Source organism: Eublepharis macularius, chromosome 4 (assembly GCF_028583425.1).
Source record: "Eublepharis macularius isolate TG4126 chromosome 4, MPM_Emac_v1.0, whole genome shotgun sequence".
NCBI lineage: Eukaryota > Metazoa > Chordata > Lepidosauria > Squamata > Eublepharidae > Eublepharis > Eublepharis macularius.
The window spans coordinates 174541293-174561303 of record NC_072793.1 but is presented as its reverse complement, the minus strand read 5'-3'; the positions used below and the strand labels follow the sequence as shown (position 1 = coordinate 174561303).

General features: G+C 45.2%; 2 protein-coding genes across 2 annotated transcripts in view; one reads left to right on the top strand and one right to left on the bottom strand.

Annotated features, from left to right (window-relative positions):
* The window catches only part of LOC129327876 (zinc finger protein 420-like), a 36054-nt gene extending 30409 nt beyond the window's left edge, over nucleotides 1-5645 (top strand). The window contains exon 6 of the mRNA XM_054976628.1: nucleotides 4160-5645. Coding sequence (XP_054832603.1) covers nucleotides 4160-5565 — 1406 coding nt within the window. The 3' untranslated portion in view covers nucleotides 5566-5645. The remainder of the gene's footprint in view (nucleotides 1-4159) is intronic.
* Nucleotides 5646-13870: 8225 nt separating this feature from the next.
* LOC129327190 (zinc finger protein 420-like) overlaps nucleotides 13871-20011 on the bottom strand; it is a 39243-nt gene continuing 33102 nt past the window's right edge. The window contains exon 10 of the mRNA XM_054975673.1: nucleotides 13871-14807. Within this exon, the coding sequence (XP_054831648.1) occupies nucleotides 14132-14807 (676 nt within the window). The 3' untranslated portion in view covers nucleotides 13871-14131. The remainder of the gene's footprint in view (nucleotides 14808-20011) is intronic.

Sequence of the window (20011 nt, the reverse complement as noted above, 5' to 3'; positions counted from 1 at the left end):
CTCAGCCTGCTCCCACTTGGGGGGGCCATTTCATGGCCTCCCCAAGTAGGTGCTCTAATCTCTACCACTGACAGCTGGGGGAGGCTTGTGTTGCCAGGGGTGGCATTTTGCATGCAAAATGCCCCCCAACCCTCTGGGGCCCTTCTCCCACCCCTCCTCCCACCCCCCACCAAGGCTCAGCCTGCTCCCACTTGGGGGGGCCATTTCATGGCCTCCCCAAGTAGGTGCTCTGCTCTCATCTCTACCACTGACAGCTGGGGGAGGCTTGTCTTGCCAGGGGTGGCATTTTGCATGCAAAATGCCCCCCAGCCCTCTGGGGCCCTTCTCCCACCCTTCCTCCCACCCCCCACCAAGGCTCAGACTGCTCCCACTTGGGGGGGGCCATTTCATGGCCTCCCCAAGTAGGTCCTCTCAGCCCCTAAAGTCCACCCCTTACAGCCCCACACAAACCCAATTCCCCCCCCAGCTGCCACACACAGACCCAAATCCCCACATTAGCCCCTCACAGACCCAAATCCACCCCCACCTGCCCCACACCCATAACCCCAGGAACAGGCTGGCAAAGGCCAGCCCTCTCCCTTTGTTCCGTATGCTGGGAACTTCTAAACTCTCTTTCCCTGGGCAATTCTGCACAGCCCAGGGGTGCCACAATGGTGGGCACACTTCTGAGTGCCAGCTGGTCCCTGTGAAAGAGCACCTGAACCACAGACACCCTCCCTCAAATTCCCCCACCACCTACAGAGATGGCTGGCCAGCCAGCCCCATTGTTCCCTATGATGGGAACCAACTGCACAACAAAGAATAAAACAAGAACAACACAAAATAAAATTTTAAATTTTTTTTCTCCCTTCCAAAGTACAAGTAGGCAAAGCATTATGACACATTACACCAGCAGTCCCCCACACAGAAAAATTAAAACAAAACTCACTTAACATCAGAGAATCACAAAACACGATTCCTGTCAAAAACACTTTATTTCTTGAACAGCTTTAGGTTACACAGCAGGGGGGAACACCAAAGGGCATGGCAGCACTATCTTACACAAAAATAACACAACTCACTTAACATCAGAGAATCACAAAAGCACAATTCCTGTCAAAAACACTTTATTTCTTGAACAGCTTTAGGCTACACAGCAGGGGGGGGGACACCAAAGGGCATGGAAGCAGTATCTTACACAAAAATAACACAACTCACTTCACATTAAAGAATCACCCCAAAAAATTGCTGTCAAAAGCACTTTATTTCTGTAACTGCTTTAGGTTACACAGTAGGAAGGCACCACAGAGCAGGAAAGCAGTGTACTACACAAAAATAACACAACTCACTTCACATCAGAGAATCACACAAACACAATTGCTGTCAAAAACGGTGAAGTGGGTTGTATTATTTTTGTGTAGTACACTGCTTTCCTGCTCTGTGGTGCCTTCCTACTGTGTAACCTAAAGCAGTTACAGAAATAAAGTGCTTTTGACAGCAATTTTTTGGGGTGATTCTTTAATGTGAAGTGAGTTGTGTTATTTTTGTGTAAGATACTGCTTCCATGCCCTTTGGTGTTCCCCCCCTGCTGTGTAGCCTAAAGCTGTTCAAGAAATAAAGTGTTTTTGACAGGAATTGTGCTTTTGTGATTCTCTGATGTTAAGTGAGTTGTGTTATTTTTGTGTAAGATAGTGCTGCCATGCCCTTTGGTGTTCCCCCCTGCTGTGTAACCTAAAGCTGTTCAAGAAATAAAGTGTTTTTGACAGGAATCGTGCTTTGTGATTCTCTGATGTTAAGTGAGTTTTGCTTTAATTTTTCTGTGTGGGGGACTGCTGGTGTAATGTGTCATAATGCTTTGCCTACTTGTACTTTGGAAGGGAGAAAAAAAAATTTAAAACTTTATTTTGTGTTGTTCTTGTTTTATTCTTTGTTGTGCAGTTGGTTCCCATCATAGGGAACAATGGGGCTGGCTGGCCAGCCATCTCTGTAGGTGGTGGGGGAATTTGAGGGAGGGTGTCTGTGGTTCAGGTGCTCTTTCACAGGGACCAGCTGGCACTCAGAAGTGTGCCCACCATTGTGGCACCCCTGGGCTGTGCAGAATTGCCCAGGGAAAGAGAGTTTAGAAGTTCCCAGCATAGGGAACAAAGGGAGAGGGCTGGCCTTTGCCAGCCTGTTCCTGGGGTTATGGGTGTGGGGCAGGTGGGGGTGGATTTGGGTCTGTGAGGGGCTAATGTGGGGATTTGGGTCTGTGTGTGGCAGCTGGGGGGGAATTGGGTTTGTGTGGGGCTGTAAGGGGTGGACTTTAGGGGCTGAGAGGACCTACTTGGGGAGGCCATGAAATGCCCCCCCAAGTGGGAGCAGTCTGAGCCTTGGTGGGGGGTGGGAGGAAGGGTGGGAGAAGGGCCCCAGAGGGCTGGGGGGCATTTTGCATGCAAAATGCCACCCCTGGCAAGACAAGCCTTCCCCAGCTGTCAGTGGTAGAGAAAAGAGCACCTACTTGGGGAGGCCATGAAATGCCCCCCTCCAAGTGGGAGCAGTCTGAGCCTGGGTGGGGGGTGGGGGGAAGGGTGGGAGAAGGGCCCCTGAGGGCTGGGGGGCATTTTGCATGCAAAATGCCACCCCTGGCAACACAAGCCTTCCCCAGCTGTCAGTGGTAGAGATTAGAGCACCTACTTGGGGAGGCCATGAAATGGCCCCCCCAAGTGGGAGCAGGCTGAGCCTTGGTGGGGGGTGGAAGGAGGGGTGGGAGAAGGGCCCCTGAGGGTGAGGGGGCATTTTGCATGCAAAATGCCACCCCTGGCAAAGGAAGCCTGCTTCTTCATTTTTTCCCCATAGGAAATAATGAAGAAAGATGAGCAGCAGCATGCTAACAATATGCTGCTCCTTCGCTTTCTTATGGGAGGATGGGGGGACCTGCTTTGGGGGGCCATAACATGGCCCCCCAAAGTCCAATCTGTCTGAAACTTGGGTGGTTGTTAGAGAAGGGTTAGAGGAAGGTCCCCACCAATTTTGGGCTTATTCGGTGGGAAAATGCCTCCCCCAGACGTCCGGGAAGACGGAGGCATTTTCCCATTGAAAAGCCGAAAGAAAGCCGAAAGAATCCCGAAACGTTTCGGCTTTTTTCTTTCGGCTACCCGAAACGTTTCGGCATTCCCCGAAACGTTTCGGCATTCCCCGAAAGAAGCCGAAACACTTTTGTTTCGGCATTCTTTCGGCATTCTGAATGCCGAAACGCACATCCCTAATCGTGATCCATAATTCCCTCCCATAATTGGTGGGTGGGGTCAGGGGGCAGACCCTCTTTGCCAGCCTGAGACCATGAAGAGGCCTTTTCAGTGAAGCAGATTGTCCATTGCGAGGACAAAGCAAGAGGTTTTCTGTGGTGACAGGGGTCAGAGGAATCCGATTTCGGGAGCATTATTTTTTCTCTGGAAGGATATACTGTGCAATTCCCTTACAGAAAGAACATGCAGCTGAACAGCATAACATCTGAGCACAGAGAAAATAAAGTTAAAAATGCATCCTTTTTTCCCTAGATGTAAAACTTATCTACTGTTCTAAAGAGAAGAAGAAATATCTGAATAATGTCAATTTCTTCCATGTCAGATTATCTTCTGCATCTGGCTGGCCATCTCTCTTCTAACCCTCTATTGCGTGTTTGAAACCATAACTTAAAACAACAGGGTCACCTTGAGCTCTGATCGTGGGGGGAAGGGGTCTCCATTTTATATTCTGTGGTTTTTGTTCTCTTGGGCTACAGACTGTGGGGTCTTAAGTGATCAAAGTAGAAACGTCTGACACAGATAGGTTGTAAATGTGTCCTACCCTCACAACAGGTTTCTCTTTCTCATTGCAGGGGGCATGTGGGAATCAGCGCATGAAACCTCTGAGCACCCAGTGGATAAAGGGGATACATATTCATATACAGAAGGGAAAGTTGAATATTGTGATACCCTGAGGAAAGAGGAGAGAAAATATCCGTCTAAAGGAAGGATTAATTCTGGTCTTTTACAAAATGAAAATGTTGATGAAATTCCACTACCTGAAAAGATGTACATAGAAAGCAATAAAAATGAAAGTGCAATGAGTGGAGAAGATTTTTCTGAAAAACCAGGAAAAACCAAGCATTGTAAAACCTGGAACAAAAATAAAAAATATAAATGCCTGGAGTGTGGGAAAGTCTTCAGGAAGAAGGAAATCCTTAATTCTCACCAAAGAATTCATATAGGAAAGAAACCATATAAATGCCCAGATTGTGAAAAAAGCTTCTATGATAGCAAAAGTCTTCCACGCCATCAAAGAATTCACACAGGGGAGAAACCATATAAATGCCTAGAGTGTGGAAAAAGCTTCAGTGACAGACGCAACCTTAAATCCCATCAAAGAATTCACACAGGGGAAAAACCGTATAAATGCCCGGAATGTGGAAAAAGCTTCAGTTGGAATACGAGCCTTAAATTCCATCAAAGGATTCACACAGGGGAGAAACCATATAAATGCTTGGAGTGTGGAAAAAGTTTCCGTGACAGATGCCACCTTAAACTCCATCAAAGAATACACACAGGGGAGAAACCATATAAATGCATGGAGTGTGGAAAAAGCTTCAGTGGGAGTGGAAGCCTTACATCCCATCAAAGAATTCACACAGGGGAGAAACCATATAAATGCCTAGATTGTGGGGAAAGTTTCAATAAGAGAAGAAACCTTAAAGCCCACCAAAGAATTCATACAGGAGAGAAACCATATAAATGCCAGGAATGTGGGAAAGGCTTCCGTGTTAGGGGAAGTCTTACACGCCATCTAAGAATTCACACAGGAGAGAAACCATATAAATGCCTGCAATGTGGAAAAAGCTTTAGTCGGAGTGGAAACCTTAATTCACATGAAAGAATTCACACAGGGGAGAAACCTTACAAATGCCTGGAGTGTGGAAAACACTTCAGTGACAGACGCAACCTTAAACCCCATCAAAGAATTCACACAGGGGAGAAACCATATAAATGCCTGGAATGTGGAAAAAGCTTCAGATGGAGTGGACACCTTAATACTCATGAAAGAAGTCACAAAGGGGAGAAAGCTTATCAGTGCCCAGATTGTAGAAAAAGTTTCTTTGATAGTCAAAGTCTTATACGCCATCAAAGAATTCACACAGGGGAGAAAGCATATAAATGCTTGGAGTGTGGAAAAAGCTTCAGTCAGAGTGGACACCTTATTTCCCATCAAAGAATTCACAAAGGTGAGAAACCTTATAAATGCCTGCAATGTGGAAAAAGCTTCAGTTGGAGTAGAAGCCTTAATTCCCATCGAAGAATTCACACAGGGGAGAAACCTTACAAATGTCTGGACTGTGGAAAAGGCTTCAGTGAAAGATGCAACCTTAAACCCCATCAAAGAATTCACACAGGAGAGAAACCATATAAATGCCTAGAGTGTGAAAAAAGCTTCAATCAGAGTGGAAGCCTTAATTCCCATCAAAGAATTCACACAGGGGAGAGACCATATAAATGCCTGGAATGTGGAAAAGGCTTCAGGATTAGTGGAAGCCTTATTCGCCACCAAAGAAGTCACAGAGAGAAGGAACCCTAGAGATGCCGGATTTTATATGAAATTGTCTTACAGAATCAGAAATCACTGTAATAATATATTGCATAACTTCTTATAATTGCGTAAGGTGTTTCAGAGGTTAACAGCCAATTCCTAAGAAGATGTGGCTCTAGGATGATGCCTGCGATGAACGTGCCAGGGCAGGTACTACGGCTTCCCATCCCTTCTGGCCGCTCCCTGTACTCCATCATTTCCCAAGCCTGAGGTGGCAACCCTAAATGCGTGTCCAAGTTGCAGCCCATTGCCTGCTCTCCATCCCTGGGGAACATAAGACACACCTGTGGGCTCTGCAGTCAAAATCCCAGGAAGCACCTGTGTTGCTGTGACAGGTGTGCTGGCATGATGCTTCTCTGATTCTCTTGGCCCCTTCTCCCCCCACCCCACCCCTCAAGACTGTCTCAACAGATGTAGCCAGAAATATAGGGAAACCGTTGCTGGATTTGACCAAGAAAACTATAGAGGATGTCTCTGTAGGCAGGAGTAGAATTAACTTGGCTTCACATTGAGAAAGGGAGTCCCTCCTATGTTTTGAAGTTGGGACCAGTTTTGAGATGAGAGGAGCACAGGGTCTGCCATAAGAAGTGTAAGTCAATAAGTAGGCATGCCAAAAGAGAACCTGAGATTGCTAGAAGTGCTACGATGAACAATAAACATATCTTTAAATATATCCAGAGGATGAAACCAGCCAGAAAAGCTCCTGATCTTTTTTAGCAGAGAGATTAGAGTTTTATTTTCTGCTTTCAATTATGTAATCTATTTGGTTCCTGTACTGGTCACCAGGTGATTTCCACAAATGCAATTGTCTTTTTGGTTGCCTGAAGCATGTGTTAGCAATGAACAGCTTTTGGGCATCACAAAATTCTATGAGTTGCTTTCCTCCTTCCTTTTGTGATCCTAGTACAAATTTTCCAGCAATGTTTGATTCTGCTTTGTCTCCTATTTTTGTGTCACAGTCATCTATGATTATCAGCATATCTTGTTTAGGTGTATGATCAATTTCTTCTTGGACACTTGCGTAAAAGTTTTCGATTTCTGCCTCCTTAGCATCTGTAGTTGGGGTATAAACTTGAATGTTGGTAACAGGCCTTCCATGAACTCTGATTGATAGTACTCGGTCAAACTTTGCATTGTAGCTCGGGACTGCTTGTGCTATGTCTCGCCTCATTATTAGAGCAACAGCATTTCTTTTGCGTTTGTTAATTCCACAGTAAAAGGCTTTGTGATTTTTTGACTGAAAATATCCTGAGTCAGTCCTCATTAGTTCACTCACACCCAGGTCTGCATGTTTAAACATTCCATTCCGTGTCCTTTCACTGCTGGGGGGATTGAGGGAAAAGTGCCTTCAGGCAATTGTTTAGGTCGGGAAATGAGGTACTGCTGGCATTTGTCTCAAATTGCTAGACCTCAACAAGGAGCCTTTTCCCAACTCAATTCCCCTTTTTCTTTCTCAGAGCTAACTCCATAGGCCTCAGAGAAGTTTTACAGTCAGGGTTGCTGAAACAGACCCTCTTTAATAGCATCAGAAGACATCTTTTACATCAGCCAACATGGGGACAGGAGGAAATTCTTAAAACCGCACTTGTTAGAGAGATTCTTCACAAAGCAGGAGCTCTGCCATTCTCTCCTATAGCTCCAAGAATGAGGTTTTTGAGAGTGCAGTGATCATATGAGAAAAGTTTATCTTAAGGAGCGTAGCCGTAGCATGGGATGGATTCACAAAAAACAAACCGTTGGAATACCGTAGACAACACAGCCTGTGCCCAGGAAAATGAAGTCTGTGAAAATACAGCCCCCTTCCGCCCTGAAGCCCACCCCATGCCCCTGGCCCATCAAGCTGCCGCCTGCAACTGCAGACATGTCCCCCCCCTTACCAGCCCCGACGTGTACACAGCAGCCTGCAAGTGTGTGAGTGGGCGGGGCTGGGGACTGCAGGGAGTGGCCGAGTCCATTATGAGTGGTAATAAAAGACGAGCCACATGTATTATCCCAGCATGCTCTTCTCTGAACTGGAATCCCTCCGTCTTGTGTGGAGAAGAAACCAGGATATTACAGAAGGTCAGCAGAGGATGTGGGTCAGAGAAGGGTGTGGTGTGAGAGGGAGGGGGGTGGGAAGCCAGCCACACACAGGGACACAACGGTTCCTCTCTTCACATCTGATCAAACAGCTGCAAGGCAACCATAAGAAGGCCCAAGGAATGGGCTCATCAAACCCCTTGGCCTTTGCTAGTTGCGGGGATGGGTGGGGAACGTTCCCTGTGGCAGCCTGCCTGCCTGTGAGTGGGGCCTGCATGCCAGAAGGAGCCAGGCTGGAACCGGTGAGATGGTGGCCCCAGAGCGGGCGGACTGTCGTCCTCCCTGTTGAGTCACCGCCTGCATGGAGGCCAGAGGCGGAGGCAGTGATGACAACCAGCACAGTCGTGGGACCAGTGCAGCCAGGGCAGTGGGGGGGCCTGCGGTTCCCTCTGTCACCACAGGGGGAGGGGCTCTCCTTGCCAGAATAAAGAGCACTCTGTATCCATCCAAAAGATACTTCCCCTTCGTTTCCCTGGAGTTGCACTTTGGCTGGGCCTGCTCCACCTGCAGGTGCTGCTGCGTAGGGCCCCGATCCTGCAAGGCCAGAGTGGCAGTGGCAGTTTGGCCAGCAGTTCCTCAGGACGCAGTGGGGCAGCTGCCAGTCTTTCTCTCTGGTGCCCCTGGACTCCTACCCGTTGCCCCAGTTTTGCTCCTTTTAGGGAGGGACTTGGCTGCAGCTAAGGAAGCTCTAGGATGGGGTTGGCTAAATAGGGAGCAGGGTGGGATAATGAGGCCTGTAGCCTGGTGGCTGACAAACCAACAAGGAGCCAACATGCTTGCCCTATCTATTTCCCTCTGCTGTACTCTCCCCTCCCTTCTCTCTCTCTCTCTCTCTCACACACACACACACACACACACACACAAATGCAATTCCAGATGTGTGGGGGGTGCTGATTCAACGATGCTGGCTGGGACAATCAAAGGCCCCTGTCCCATGATACGGGGGGTGGGGGTGGGAGAGAAAGACAGGTTGTGACTCCCTCCTTACTCTCCGGGACTCTCTCCCAGCAAACCAGGCAAAATAGCCATGGTGGGTTTTACTAACTTGCCTGACATTTCATTTTGGAAGCCATCTCAGGCAAATTCCCTGCAGAGGCAGAATAGGAACTTTCCAAAGAAATAAACAAAATAGAGCCCCTTGCTTCAACTGAGGCCCAAAGATCGAAGCCTTCCTTTGGTTGACAGTCACAGGGGAAGGACGTTTATTTATGCCGTTTATAGTCCGCCTTTCTCACCGAGACTCAAGGCAGCTTACACAGTGTGTGATTAATGCAGTCAATAGCAAGGACTTTGAGACTGGCTAAAGCAAGGGGATGCTTTAGCCACTTTGCTACCATGCGGGGTGCGGCTCCCCCCTTCTTACTCTCCGGGCATCTGGACTCTCGCAGATCGAATCCCTCCCAGGGCAGCGTGGAGCACTCTGGACTCTTTCCAGTCTGGATTCTGACCAGGGTATGGGAGGGAGATAGCACTAGTTTATAATCTCTGTCTGTATATAGACAAAGGCCATGCCTCCTTATTGCTCTTCCTAGATCTATCTGCAGACTTTGATACAGTAGACCATGCCATCCTGTTGAGGCATTTAGAAACAGAAGTGGGCATCAAAGGATGTGCCTTAGACAGGTTTAAACCATTTCTCATGGAACAGACTCAAAGGGTTGCTGTAGGAGATCAACTATCTCCAGAATGGGAACTACCTTGTGAGGTTTCTCAGGGCACAATCTTATCTCCCATGTTATTCAACCTCTACAAAAAGCCTTTAGGAGATCTCATTTGAGCTATGGAGTTGGATGTCACCAATATGCAGATGGTACCCGACTCAATATCTCACTATTCAGCTCCCCACAGGATGCAATAGAAATCTCGGATCGCTGCCTGAAAACTGTGGCAAAATTACTGAAAACGAACAAATTGAAATTGAACCCAGATAAGACAGAAGTCATGCTTATTGGGAAGGCAGAGATCTTGAAAGACATTGTACTCCCCACTTTTGATGGAGTTTGTTTGATCCTTGCAGACTCAATTAAGAGCCTAGGGATTATACTGGATCCAATGCGACTACTAGAGAACAAGTTACGGCAGCCACAAAAAATGCTTTCTACAACCTCACTGTAGCCTGGAAGATGGCTTCTTACCTCGACTTGGCCAAACTAGCCACCTGGATCCATGCCATGGTAACTTTAAGACTTGACTACTGTAATGCAGCATACATAGGTCTTCCATCTAAGTTAATTAGAAGACTCCAATTGGTGCAAAACGCTGTGGTGTGACTGTTATTAAGAGTGAGCAGGAACATGAACATCACCACCGTTCTTCAATCACTCCATTAACTACCTATCAGTTACTGTGCTCAGTTCAAGGTATTGGTTATCACATAAAAAGCTCTTCACGCCTTGGTCTGGCATACCTACAGGACTGCCTCCCTTTGCTCATCTGAACAGGGTCTCCTGCAGGTGCCACCCTGCACATGGGCGAAATCAATAGCAGCCCATACACGGGCTTTCTCTGTGGTGGCCCCTACCCTGTGGAAGAGCCTGTGTGAGGCAGTCAGGAGAGCCCCCACTCTCCTAGCTTTCCGCAAACGATGCAAAACAGAATTATTCATAAAGCCTTTTGTATTGTAGAGAGGTGTCTCAGATGCTCTGCTAATGAACTAGGGACCATAGACTTCACCACTATGTTGCCTTAGGTACTAGCTATTGCTTTTACTATGTGCTCCTATGTCAGCCCTATAATTGCTTATGTTCTGTTTCAGCTTTTCATCAACTTGGTATTGATAAAATTTCTTATGTTCTGTTTCAGCATTTTCTTCAACTCTGTATTGCTAATGTTCTGTCTTTGTAAAGTTGTCTTTATTTATTTATGGTATTGTTTATGAAATTGTCTTTGATACTGACTGCACTAATCGCACACGGTGTAATCTGCCTTGAGTCTCAGTGAGAAAGGTGGACCATAAATGACACAAATAAAATAAAAAATAAAATAGCTTTCTGATTATGTAAGACAATTCTTTTCATGTCATGTCCTTCAACAGTCAAGGCATCTCTATGGTTCCTTTCCTCTGCGAATTCTTCAGTGGTAAGCAAGGTTTCCACTAATACTGAAGCCTTTCCCACATGTGAGGCATTTATATGGTTTCTCCCCTGTGAATTCTTTGATGGCAAGTAAGGCCCCCACTACCACTCACTGCTTTTCCACATTCCAAACATTTGTTTCTCACCTGTATGAATTCTTTAACTGAAGCCTTTCCTACACTCTAGGCAATTATATGGCTTCTTCCCAGTATGAATTCTTTGATGGGAATTGAGATTTCCCCTCCAATTGAAGCTTCTCCCACACACTAAGCAATTTATAGGGTTTCCCCCCAGTGTGAATTCTTTTAAGGAGTGAAAGGCTTCTTCTACTACTGAAGCTTTTTTTTACATTCTGGGCATTTATTCAGTTTCTTACCTGTGTGAATTCTTTGGTGGGAAGTAAGGCTTCCACTATCATTGAAGCCTCTTCCACACTTCAGACATTTATATAGTTTCTCTGATGTGGATTTTAAAAAATTTATATTTTATTCAAAAGGCATTTTAAATTTTACAAACAAGTTCACATATCATAAACATTAAGCAAGCTTAACTGAAATGATAAATCCTATCCCCTGAACCTAGCATTTATAGACGTGCCTAGAAAATGACATATTACAGCTGTGTATTCTAATTTTTGAAACTGATAAATAGGGCCAGTGATTCAGAAAAATGTACCCTGTGGTTTTGGGTGCCACATAATACATTCTATTATTTTGCTTTTACTGTCCCAAAGGGGGTTTTTTTTGTACATAAGTTATCCCACCAGTGGCACATTAAAGTTCCTGATACGCCTCATTGCTTCCACCAATTAGAGGAGCACAACACTTTGTTTATACGGTGCAGCTTGACTGATATCCCAAACCAGTGCATGAAGATTTTAACTGTTTGCCTTTCGATATTATTCATCTTGGATGTAAAGAGATATGTGAGTGCCAACATTCTTTCCAATTATCCTCTGACAAGTCAATTTTACAGTCCTTCTGCCAAATTATTTAGTAGGAAAGGATTTTATTCTTCTGTTTTGTTTTTAACAGTATGCAATTAATTTTGGATATTAGATACTGTAGCTCCCTGCGTCCAAACTTAGCTGTCTTTCAAAAATCTGTGACTGGTTTTCTTTCAGTTGTCTGCTAAGTAAACACTAGATCAGGATAGATAAAACGAATGCAAACAGGAAATAGGATATTACCAACTCTCAATAACAATAGGGCAACACATTTTACACCCCTTTAGTAGAGGGAACCGGCCAAAACATTTGCCCCTAAAAATAAAATAGAGAAAAAGAATTTAAATTTCTATGTTGATTGCTCTTCTATTTATTAACAAAGGGGTGTAAAGCCCAGTATCTGGGGGTTATTACCTATCTGGGAGGCTTTAAAGTCCCCACTATTCCTCCCCGTCCCCCACCCTGACGATGATAAGTAGATGAACTGGAGTATTTCTCATCTTTAAATATTAACAAAGGAAACTCAAACATTACATCTAGCTTTCTCAAGAACTGATTTAACACTGTAGGAATTTATGAACACCCCTTAAATGTCCTTTTTAATTGGTACTCCTTTTCTTCGGTGACGCTCAATCTTTTTCCAGTCTACTTTTGCTGGGGGAATATTCCAATACAGGACTCAAGTGCAGTCCTACCAACATTTGGGAAATGCTATCTAAGTCAGCGGCTTGGAAATGCGACAAGTCTTGTAGAAGCTACCCAGCAGCGTCTGATGTTGGCTTCCAACAATTGGGTTACTATTGACTTTAGTTCTTTTCTCTTGGTGAGAGTCACTGTGGATAAGTCCTGATAAACACAGATATTTTTTATTTTGAAAAGAGAAGTCTTAGAAAGGCTTTTGCAACTGTCATGATTTTCTCTTTAACTCTACTATCCATGAGTTTCACGACTGTATCTCTCTGCTTTTTTATTTTTAAATTCCTCGCATAGCCGAATCGATATGCATTTGTTTATGACGGGGGCAAGTCCTTCTTCCGGTATTATTTCTTGGGCTAGCCAGCCTGCTGGGGATGCTGTAAGATCTGTGGTGCCTTCATTTTCGTCAAAGCCTCTTATCTTGATATTATTAAATCTTCGTTTGTTAATCCAAGTCAATTAGATTATTTTCAACCCATGCTTCTTTATTTTGGACATCATGTACGTTGTCCTGTAGGGTAATTCCCAGTTCCATTGCAGTATCAGTGACCTGGGCTACCTGATGCAATGAATCTTTGATCTCTCCGAGTTGCTCTGTGATAGGTTTGAGCAGTCCTTCTATCCTTGAGACAATCCTTTCCTCCGTTTTTTCAATTGCAATTTTAAAATCACTTTCTAAGGCTTGCGCTACTTCCAGTTCTTAAGAGCTTTTAGCGGTGGTCATTTTGTCTTGCATCTGCTTTTTTTTCTTGTTGAGTCTTCATTTGCATCGATAGATGCAAGAAATGCTTTCATAGTGGGGTTAGTTGAACTGGAGGGCTTCCCCTGCCTCCCCTGATTTTGCCCATCCCCCCCCCCCCGAGGCTCGCCCATTTGAAGTGCTTTGATTAGGTTGTACGTAGAAGATGGGGCTCGGAGTGAGGATCTCAGGCATCCACCATGATCACATAATGACCCGTCCCCCATCCCCTATATGGATTTTTTGATGGTAAGTAAGGGTTCCACTATCACTGAATCTTTTTCCACACTCCAGGCATTTATAAGGTTTCTCCTGTGTGAACTCTTTGATGGGAATTAAGTCACTCTGATTGAAAGTTTTCCGACATTCTAGACACTTACATGGTTTCTTGCCTGTATTAATTTGTGTGGTCCGTATATAACTTGATTCCCTTTCCTATCCAATCTTCCTGGGTAATCCATCAGCCCCAACTGGTTTATTTTAACAATAGGAATCAACATTCACCTGTTCCCTTGATCCACATCAGAGACTTAAAGTTATGTCACAATTCCTCTGTCACTTCCAAGAGACAAATGCCCCGTTTCCTTATCACCTCCTGGAGAGAAACCTCCCTTGCCTTGTTGTTATTGGGGGCATGTAGTACCTTCCTGCCTTATGGTCTATTTTACAGTATAAACCTGATTGCAGTCAACGTGTTTCTGGGACAAACAAGACTGTTGCATCTCTGAGCATCTCTGCAAGAACGCTGGCTGTTCAAAGCTGCTTTCCACAGCAGACAACGCTATTCGTCTATATGGTAACTATTCCCCAATCCCCACTTTCTACAATTTCCCCACTGCCTTCCAAGAAATCTGTGGGTTTGTAGGTAGAGGTATGTTTTTATGCTTTCTTATATGCTTATTTTCTCGTATCAATAAAGTTCATTACTGTTTTGGGAAAAACACCTTGTTTAGTTATTTTCTCTGAGGGTTGAGTCACGACAGACAAAGGTAGAAATCCTGCCTGTTGCCCCCACCCCACCTAGCCTCTACCTGCTGCTAATTCTCCCACAAAACTTTCAAGGAGACTCATTGGGGTAACAAATTCTTGGATGGTGGTTAAGGCTTCCTCTCTGATTGAAACTTTTCCACACTCCAAAGAGTTATATGGCTTCTCACCAGTGTGAATTCTCTGGTGGGAAGTAAGGCTTCCTATCTGTCTGAAGCTTTCCCCACATGCTAGGCATTTATAAGGTTTCTCCTCTGTGTGAATTCTTTGATGGCAATTGAGGAGTCCACTAACCCTGAAGCTTTGCCCACATTCAAAACATTTATATGGCTTCTCACCTGTGTGAATTCTTTGGTGGGAAGTAAGGCTTCCTATCTGACTGAAGCTTTCCCCACACTCTCGGCATTTATAAGGTTTCTCCCCTGTGTGAATTCTTTGATGGCACACAAGATGTCCACTAATCCTGAAGCTTTTCCCACACTCCAGACATTTGTATGGCCTCTCGCCTGTGTGAATTCTTTGGTGGGAAGTAAGGCTTCCTTTCTGACTGAAGCTTTTCCCACACTCTAGGCATTTATAAGGTTTCTCCCCTGTGTGAATTCTTCGATGGGAATTAAGTTGCCCACTCTGACTGAAGCTTTTCCCACACTCCAGACACTGATATGGTTTCTCACCTGTGTGAATTCTTTGATGGGAATTAAGTTCTCCACTACAACTGCAATTTCTTCCGCAGTCCAGACATTTATATGGTTCTTCACCTGTGTGAATTCTTCGATGGTGATTAAAGCTTTTTCTATCAGTGAAACCTTTTCCACATTCCAAGCATTTATATGGTTTTTCACCTGAGTGAATTCTTCGATGAAGAATAAGGCTTCTTCTATCAGTGAAGCTCTTTCCACATTCCAGGCATTTATATGGTTTCTCACCTGTGTGAATTCTTTGATGGTGATTAAGCTTTCCACTATCACGGAAGGCTTTCCCACACTCTAGGCATTTATAGGGATTCTCCCCTGTATGAATTCTTTGGTGGGAATTAAGTTTTCCTCTCTGACTGAAACTTTTCCCACACTCTAGACATTTATATTTCTCACCTGTGTGAATTCTTCGATGGTGACTAAGGCTTCCACTCTGATTGAAGCTTTTTCCACACTCCAAACATTTATAGGGCTTCTCACCTGTGTGAATTCTTTGGTGGGAAATAAGGCCTCCTCTCTGAGCGAAGCTATCCCCACACTCTAGGCATTTATAAGGTTTCTCTCCTGTGTGAATTCGTTGGTGGGAATTAAGATTTCCACTGGTTGTGAAGTTTTTCCCACACTCCACACATTTATATGGCTTCTCCCCTGTGTGAATTCTTTGGTGGGAAGTAAGGCCTCCTCTCTGAGCGAAGCTATCCCCACACTCTAAGCATTTATAAGGTTTCTCGCCTGTGTGAATTCTTTGGTGGGAATAAAGGTTTCCACTGGTCATGAAGCTTTTTCCACATTCCCGGCATTCATATTTTTTCATTCTGTTATGGGTTTTCCAATTTCTGTTAACATCTGTTTCTTCCGAATTTTTTTTATCAAATAGTGGAATTTCTTGAATGTTTTCACCTTGTAAAAGACCAAAATTACTTCTTCCTTTACATGGATGTTTTCTTTCCTCACTCCTCAGTGTATCATGATATTCAACCTTCCCTTTCACATCTGAATATGTATCTACTTTAGCCATCACTGGATGCTCAGATGTTTCATTCGCTGATGCCCACATGTCTCCTGCAGAAAGAAAGAGAAACCTGGTGTGAGAATAGATTTACAACCTATCAGTGTCAGAGTTTTCTCCTTTGCTTTGGGATGGCTGTTTGCACTCTGGAGATGCTCAGGGGTTATAGTCACTCAGTCTGTACCCAGTCCCCGCCCCCTGGCTTCTTTCATTCTAAATTCCAAGCTGACTAAGCTGGCAGACAAGCCATTTCTATGGTCATGACTGTAGCCCAAGAGAACAAAAAACAGAATATAAAATGGATACTGCCCTTCCCCTGCCCCTGTTTTTGGGGAGAACAAGCCACCCTTTAAGAGACAGACAGCCAGTTCTGAGGTTTAACACACACAATAGAGGGTCTGAAGAGAGGTGGCCAGCCAGATGCAGAAGGCAATCTGATATTTGCTGAAAATGCCTCTTCATGGACTCGGGCTGGCTTAAGCGGTTTTGGCTCCTCGGATCTCCTGTCCTCTGAGCCCCTGTTTGGGTTGTGAGGAGACAAGAAGCAAGGGAAGGCAAAGAGGGTCTGCCCCTGCTTCTGCCACACAATAATGGGAGGGAATTAGGAAGCACGACCTCCCACAGCTCCCTGGACTGTCCTTGCTGCCATAGGTAGGCAGTCACGTGGGGTAGTGGTGGTGGCTGGGCTGCTGGGGTCGCGGACACAGAACTGGCTGGTGGCCTTCCACTGGCACCTATGTCCGCCTAGTGTCTGATTAGGGTGGCCTCGTGGCTGAGGCCCAGACCTCCCCTGCATAGGCTGATTCTTTTACTGAGGGTTTAGCTGCCTGCAATTCTATGTCTAGCAAGAAGGTGGCAGCAGAGTGCAAACCCCAGTGGCCTAAGAGAAGGAGAGGGGAAAGACTAGAGAGAGAGGAACACCTCCATGTGATCTAGTAACTTTAATACCACAACCAAATGACTAAATCTCTCATTGAGTGTGCGAAAAACAAGGACGTGTGGGGTCGGTTTTATCATACCTGGCACTAGCACAGAAAAAAGTTGAGCATGAAATTGGGGGACGAACCAAATGATGTGGAGAAGGTAAAAAAGGGCATTTCCATAATGGTTCCCTGCAAAATATGAATACGTTTGGGAACTGGGTTTTATTCTTGCTTCCCCACAGCATTGCAGTATGTTTGTGCACCTCCCAGAACTTCCTTTGCTATTCTTCAATCTTTCTCAAATCTGCTACGCTCCAAATGTTTGGGAATGATGGCAGTAAAACCTCATTGTCTGTATTGTTCATGGAAAAAAATGGGGTTTTCCAGTCCATACAGCATTTCCTCCCCACATCAGAGGGGGGATTGTTAAAAAATAGTACAAGAATATCATTATATGTATCTACCATTGTAACAACAGGCGTAGCATGTTCTCTGAATTCCCAGCTTTCATTTTTTAATAAGTAAGTCTCTAGCCTTTTCCCTTGCTGAGGTATAAAAGAAAAGGCATATCTTCTCAAGGGCAGTGGTCTGAGACTTACTTTTTTTAAAAAAATGAAAGCTGGGAATTCAGAGAACATGCTACATCTACCATTATAATGGTGCATCAATATAACAATAGTCTTGTGCTGATTTTTCAAAACTGAAAAAGCTCTGGTGGCCCAGGGGAGGAAGATGCCCACTTCTGGAAGACAGGGAAGGTAAACGAGACATGGGGAAGCCCTATTGCTGCTGTTCTTTATCTTCAGCCATAAGAGCAATGAGGAAACCACAATATCCCTTCCCGATCAAAGTTTGGTATCTGGACACACTTTCCAAAATCTTGCTTGGGAGTCTGGTCTTGTGATAGATGAGATAGTATTGACCGATTTCTGTGTGTTTATAGTACCATCAAGTTGTTCTGGTCTTAAGGAGACCATTTGTTAAGTCTTCCACAACCTCCTATCATTATCAGCCTTCACCAGGTCTTGCACACTGAAGGCCGTGGCTTTCTTTCCTGCATCAATCCATCTCTTTTCCTACTGCCTTCCACTTTCCCTAGCATTATTGTGTTTTCCAGCAACTCTTGTCTTCTCATGTTTGACCAAAGAACAATAACCTCAGTGCAGTCATTTTAGCCTCTAGGGAGAATTCCTGACTGATCTAGAACCCGCTTTCTGATCTGTAGCTTGTGACAATTAAATGAAGATAAGCATTTCACTGGGAGACTTGGCAGAGAGACAAGGGGGAGAGAGCGAACTCTGACGTAGTCATACAAGCAATGGAGAAACCAGTGGTGTTTCTGCTCCAGCTTATTCTCACAAAGGGACTTCCTCAACCAAGGCCTATTGGCAGCGATTCTTTAGAGGGATCTTCCAGGGGTAGACACTGGCAATAACAAGCAACCATCAAAAAGAACAGAGATACACGGGCACATGACCAGAAGAAAAATGCCAGCCAGATGAAGAAGGTAACTGGACTGATTTTAATCTGAAGAACAAACCCGGAAGCTGTAAGTCAGGTTTACTATACGTTTACCGACTTGTGTCAAGAGTGCTTGCTGTCTGCACACACATTCACCCAGGGTGAACCCAGGGGCTGAACAAACTCAGATAAACAGACAGAAGGCTTCAAGGGGCAGAGTTGGCTGTGGTCAGCATCTTAGGAACGGGAGCAGGGGATCTCTGGTTCTGACAGGGTTACATCTAAAAACCAGGTCGTTCTTTCAATCAGCTAAAGCCTCAACAAGAACTTTCTTCAGCATCACAAGAATAAAAAGAGTAATGATGAAAACTGATGAACAAAGACTCCCAAACTAGATGCAAACTATGAATACCGATGCTGTTTATCCTGTCTTTTCCCGCTGAAAATGAGGTAATTTGACAAAAGCAAATCCAACTGGGGTGCCCTGAAATCATGTAGCATGTCCTCACACAAGAGAAAAAAATGGTCTGGTGCTAGAGGCCCCCCCCAAAGCCCCTTTGCTCCTTATGGCTGGAAAATTGGGGGGGGGGCTTAAAGGGATCTGAGGCAAGCAGCTGTTAGCACTTGGCCTTGCATACTCTCAAAGTCGCTGTATCAAGAGGGAATGGTCTTCAGTTGAATAACATCAAAGAAAGGAGAACCAACTCTAAGAAGACCATGTAAGATAATTTATATCAACCTATGTAGTCCTAGAATCTTTCTCAACAATTAAATTGCAGCACTAGAAATTACATTGTATTCCATTCTATTTTTGTGGTGTGCACACGATCTTCATTAGCACAACACCCCTTCGGTGCGGTTTCCCAACCGGTGAGCTACCCGAGGGGGTGAGCTCCCGGCAGGAAGATGGCAACGGGTTTGCCGGCCTTGGTGTTGCGGTAATGAAGATTACCGCAACATAATCTCCTAATACCAGCTGGGTTAAGGTGGGGGTGAGCATTGCCCCACTCCTAATACCCGCTGGGTTAAGGCAGAGGGTGGGCATTGCCACCTGCTCCGCTCCTAATACCAGTTGGCTGAAGGGGGCGGGCATTTCCACCTGCTCCGCTTCTAATATCAGCCAGTTTAAGGCAGGGGGTGGGCATTGCCACCTGCTCCGCACCTAATACCAGCCGTGTTAAAGCGCAGGGAGGGCATTGCCACCTGCTCCGTCCCTTTTCCCAGCCTGGGTTTCCCACCACAGCATGTTTTCTGGAGCAATATGGTGAGTTGCCTGGGCTGTCCTCTGCAGCACCACTCTCTGGTGGTGCATCAGGGTATAAAGTGAGTTGTCTGAAACATGCTTATTCAATTACATAGTAAGATATTTCAAAATATAGAAATAATAGAAATAGAATGTTTTGTCCTGGTTGGGAGGGGTTGGATGTTGGATTCTGGCACACTGCAAGGAGTTGGGACTCGATGGCCTGGGGGGGTCCCTTCCAACTCTGGAATTCTATGAAAAGGAGTCGGCCTGGAACATTATTTCTAACATACCTTCAGGATCTACTTCTCTGAGGCTGCTGCCGATTTCTTCTTCAGATAGTTCCTGTGATGAGGTGTCTTCCGGCTGGTACACCCTTCCTTCACCAGTGGCTTCATTCTCAGTGCTGCCAAGCGGGAAACTCACAAAACTTTCCTCAAACATTCCGCTTCCTGGAATATGGTCCAAAGCTCTTCTAGGCTCTGGTTCAAATGACCACACTGGGTATTCCTGAGAAGCTCTCTCTCCTGCCCGTTCTTCCTTTATTGTCCGCTCAAAGGTATTTAGTATAGAGAGCGCAGG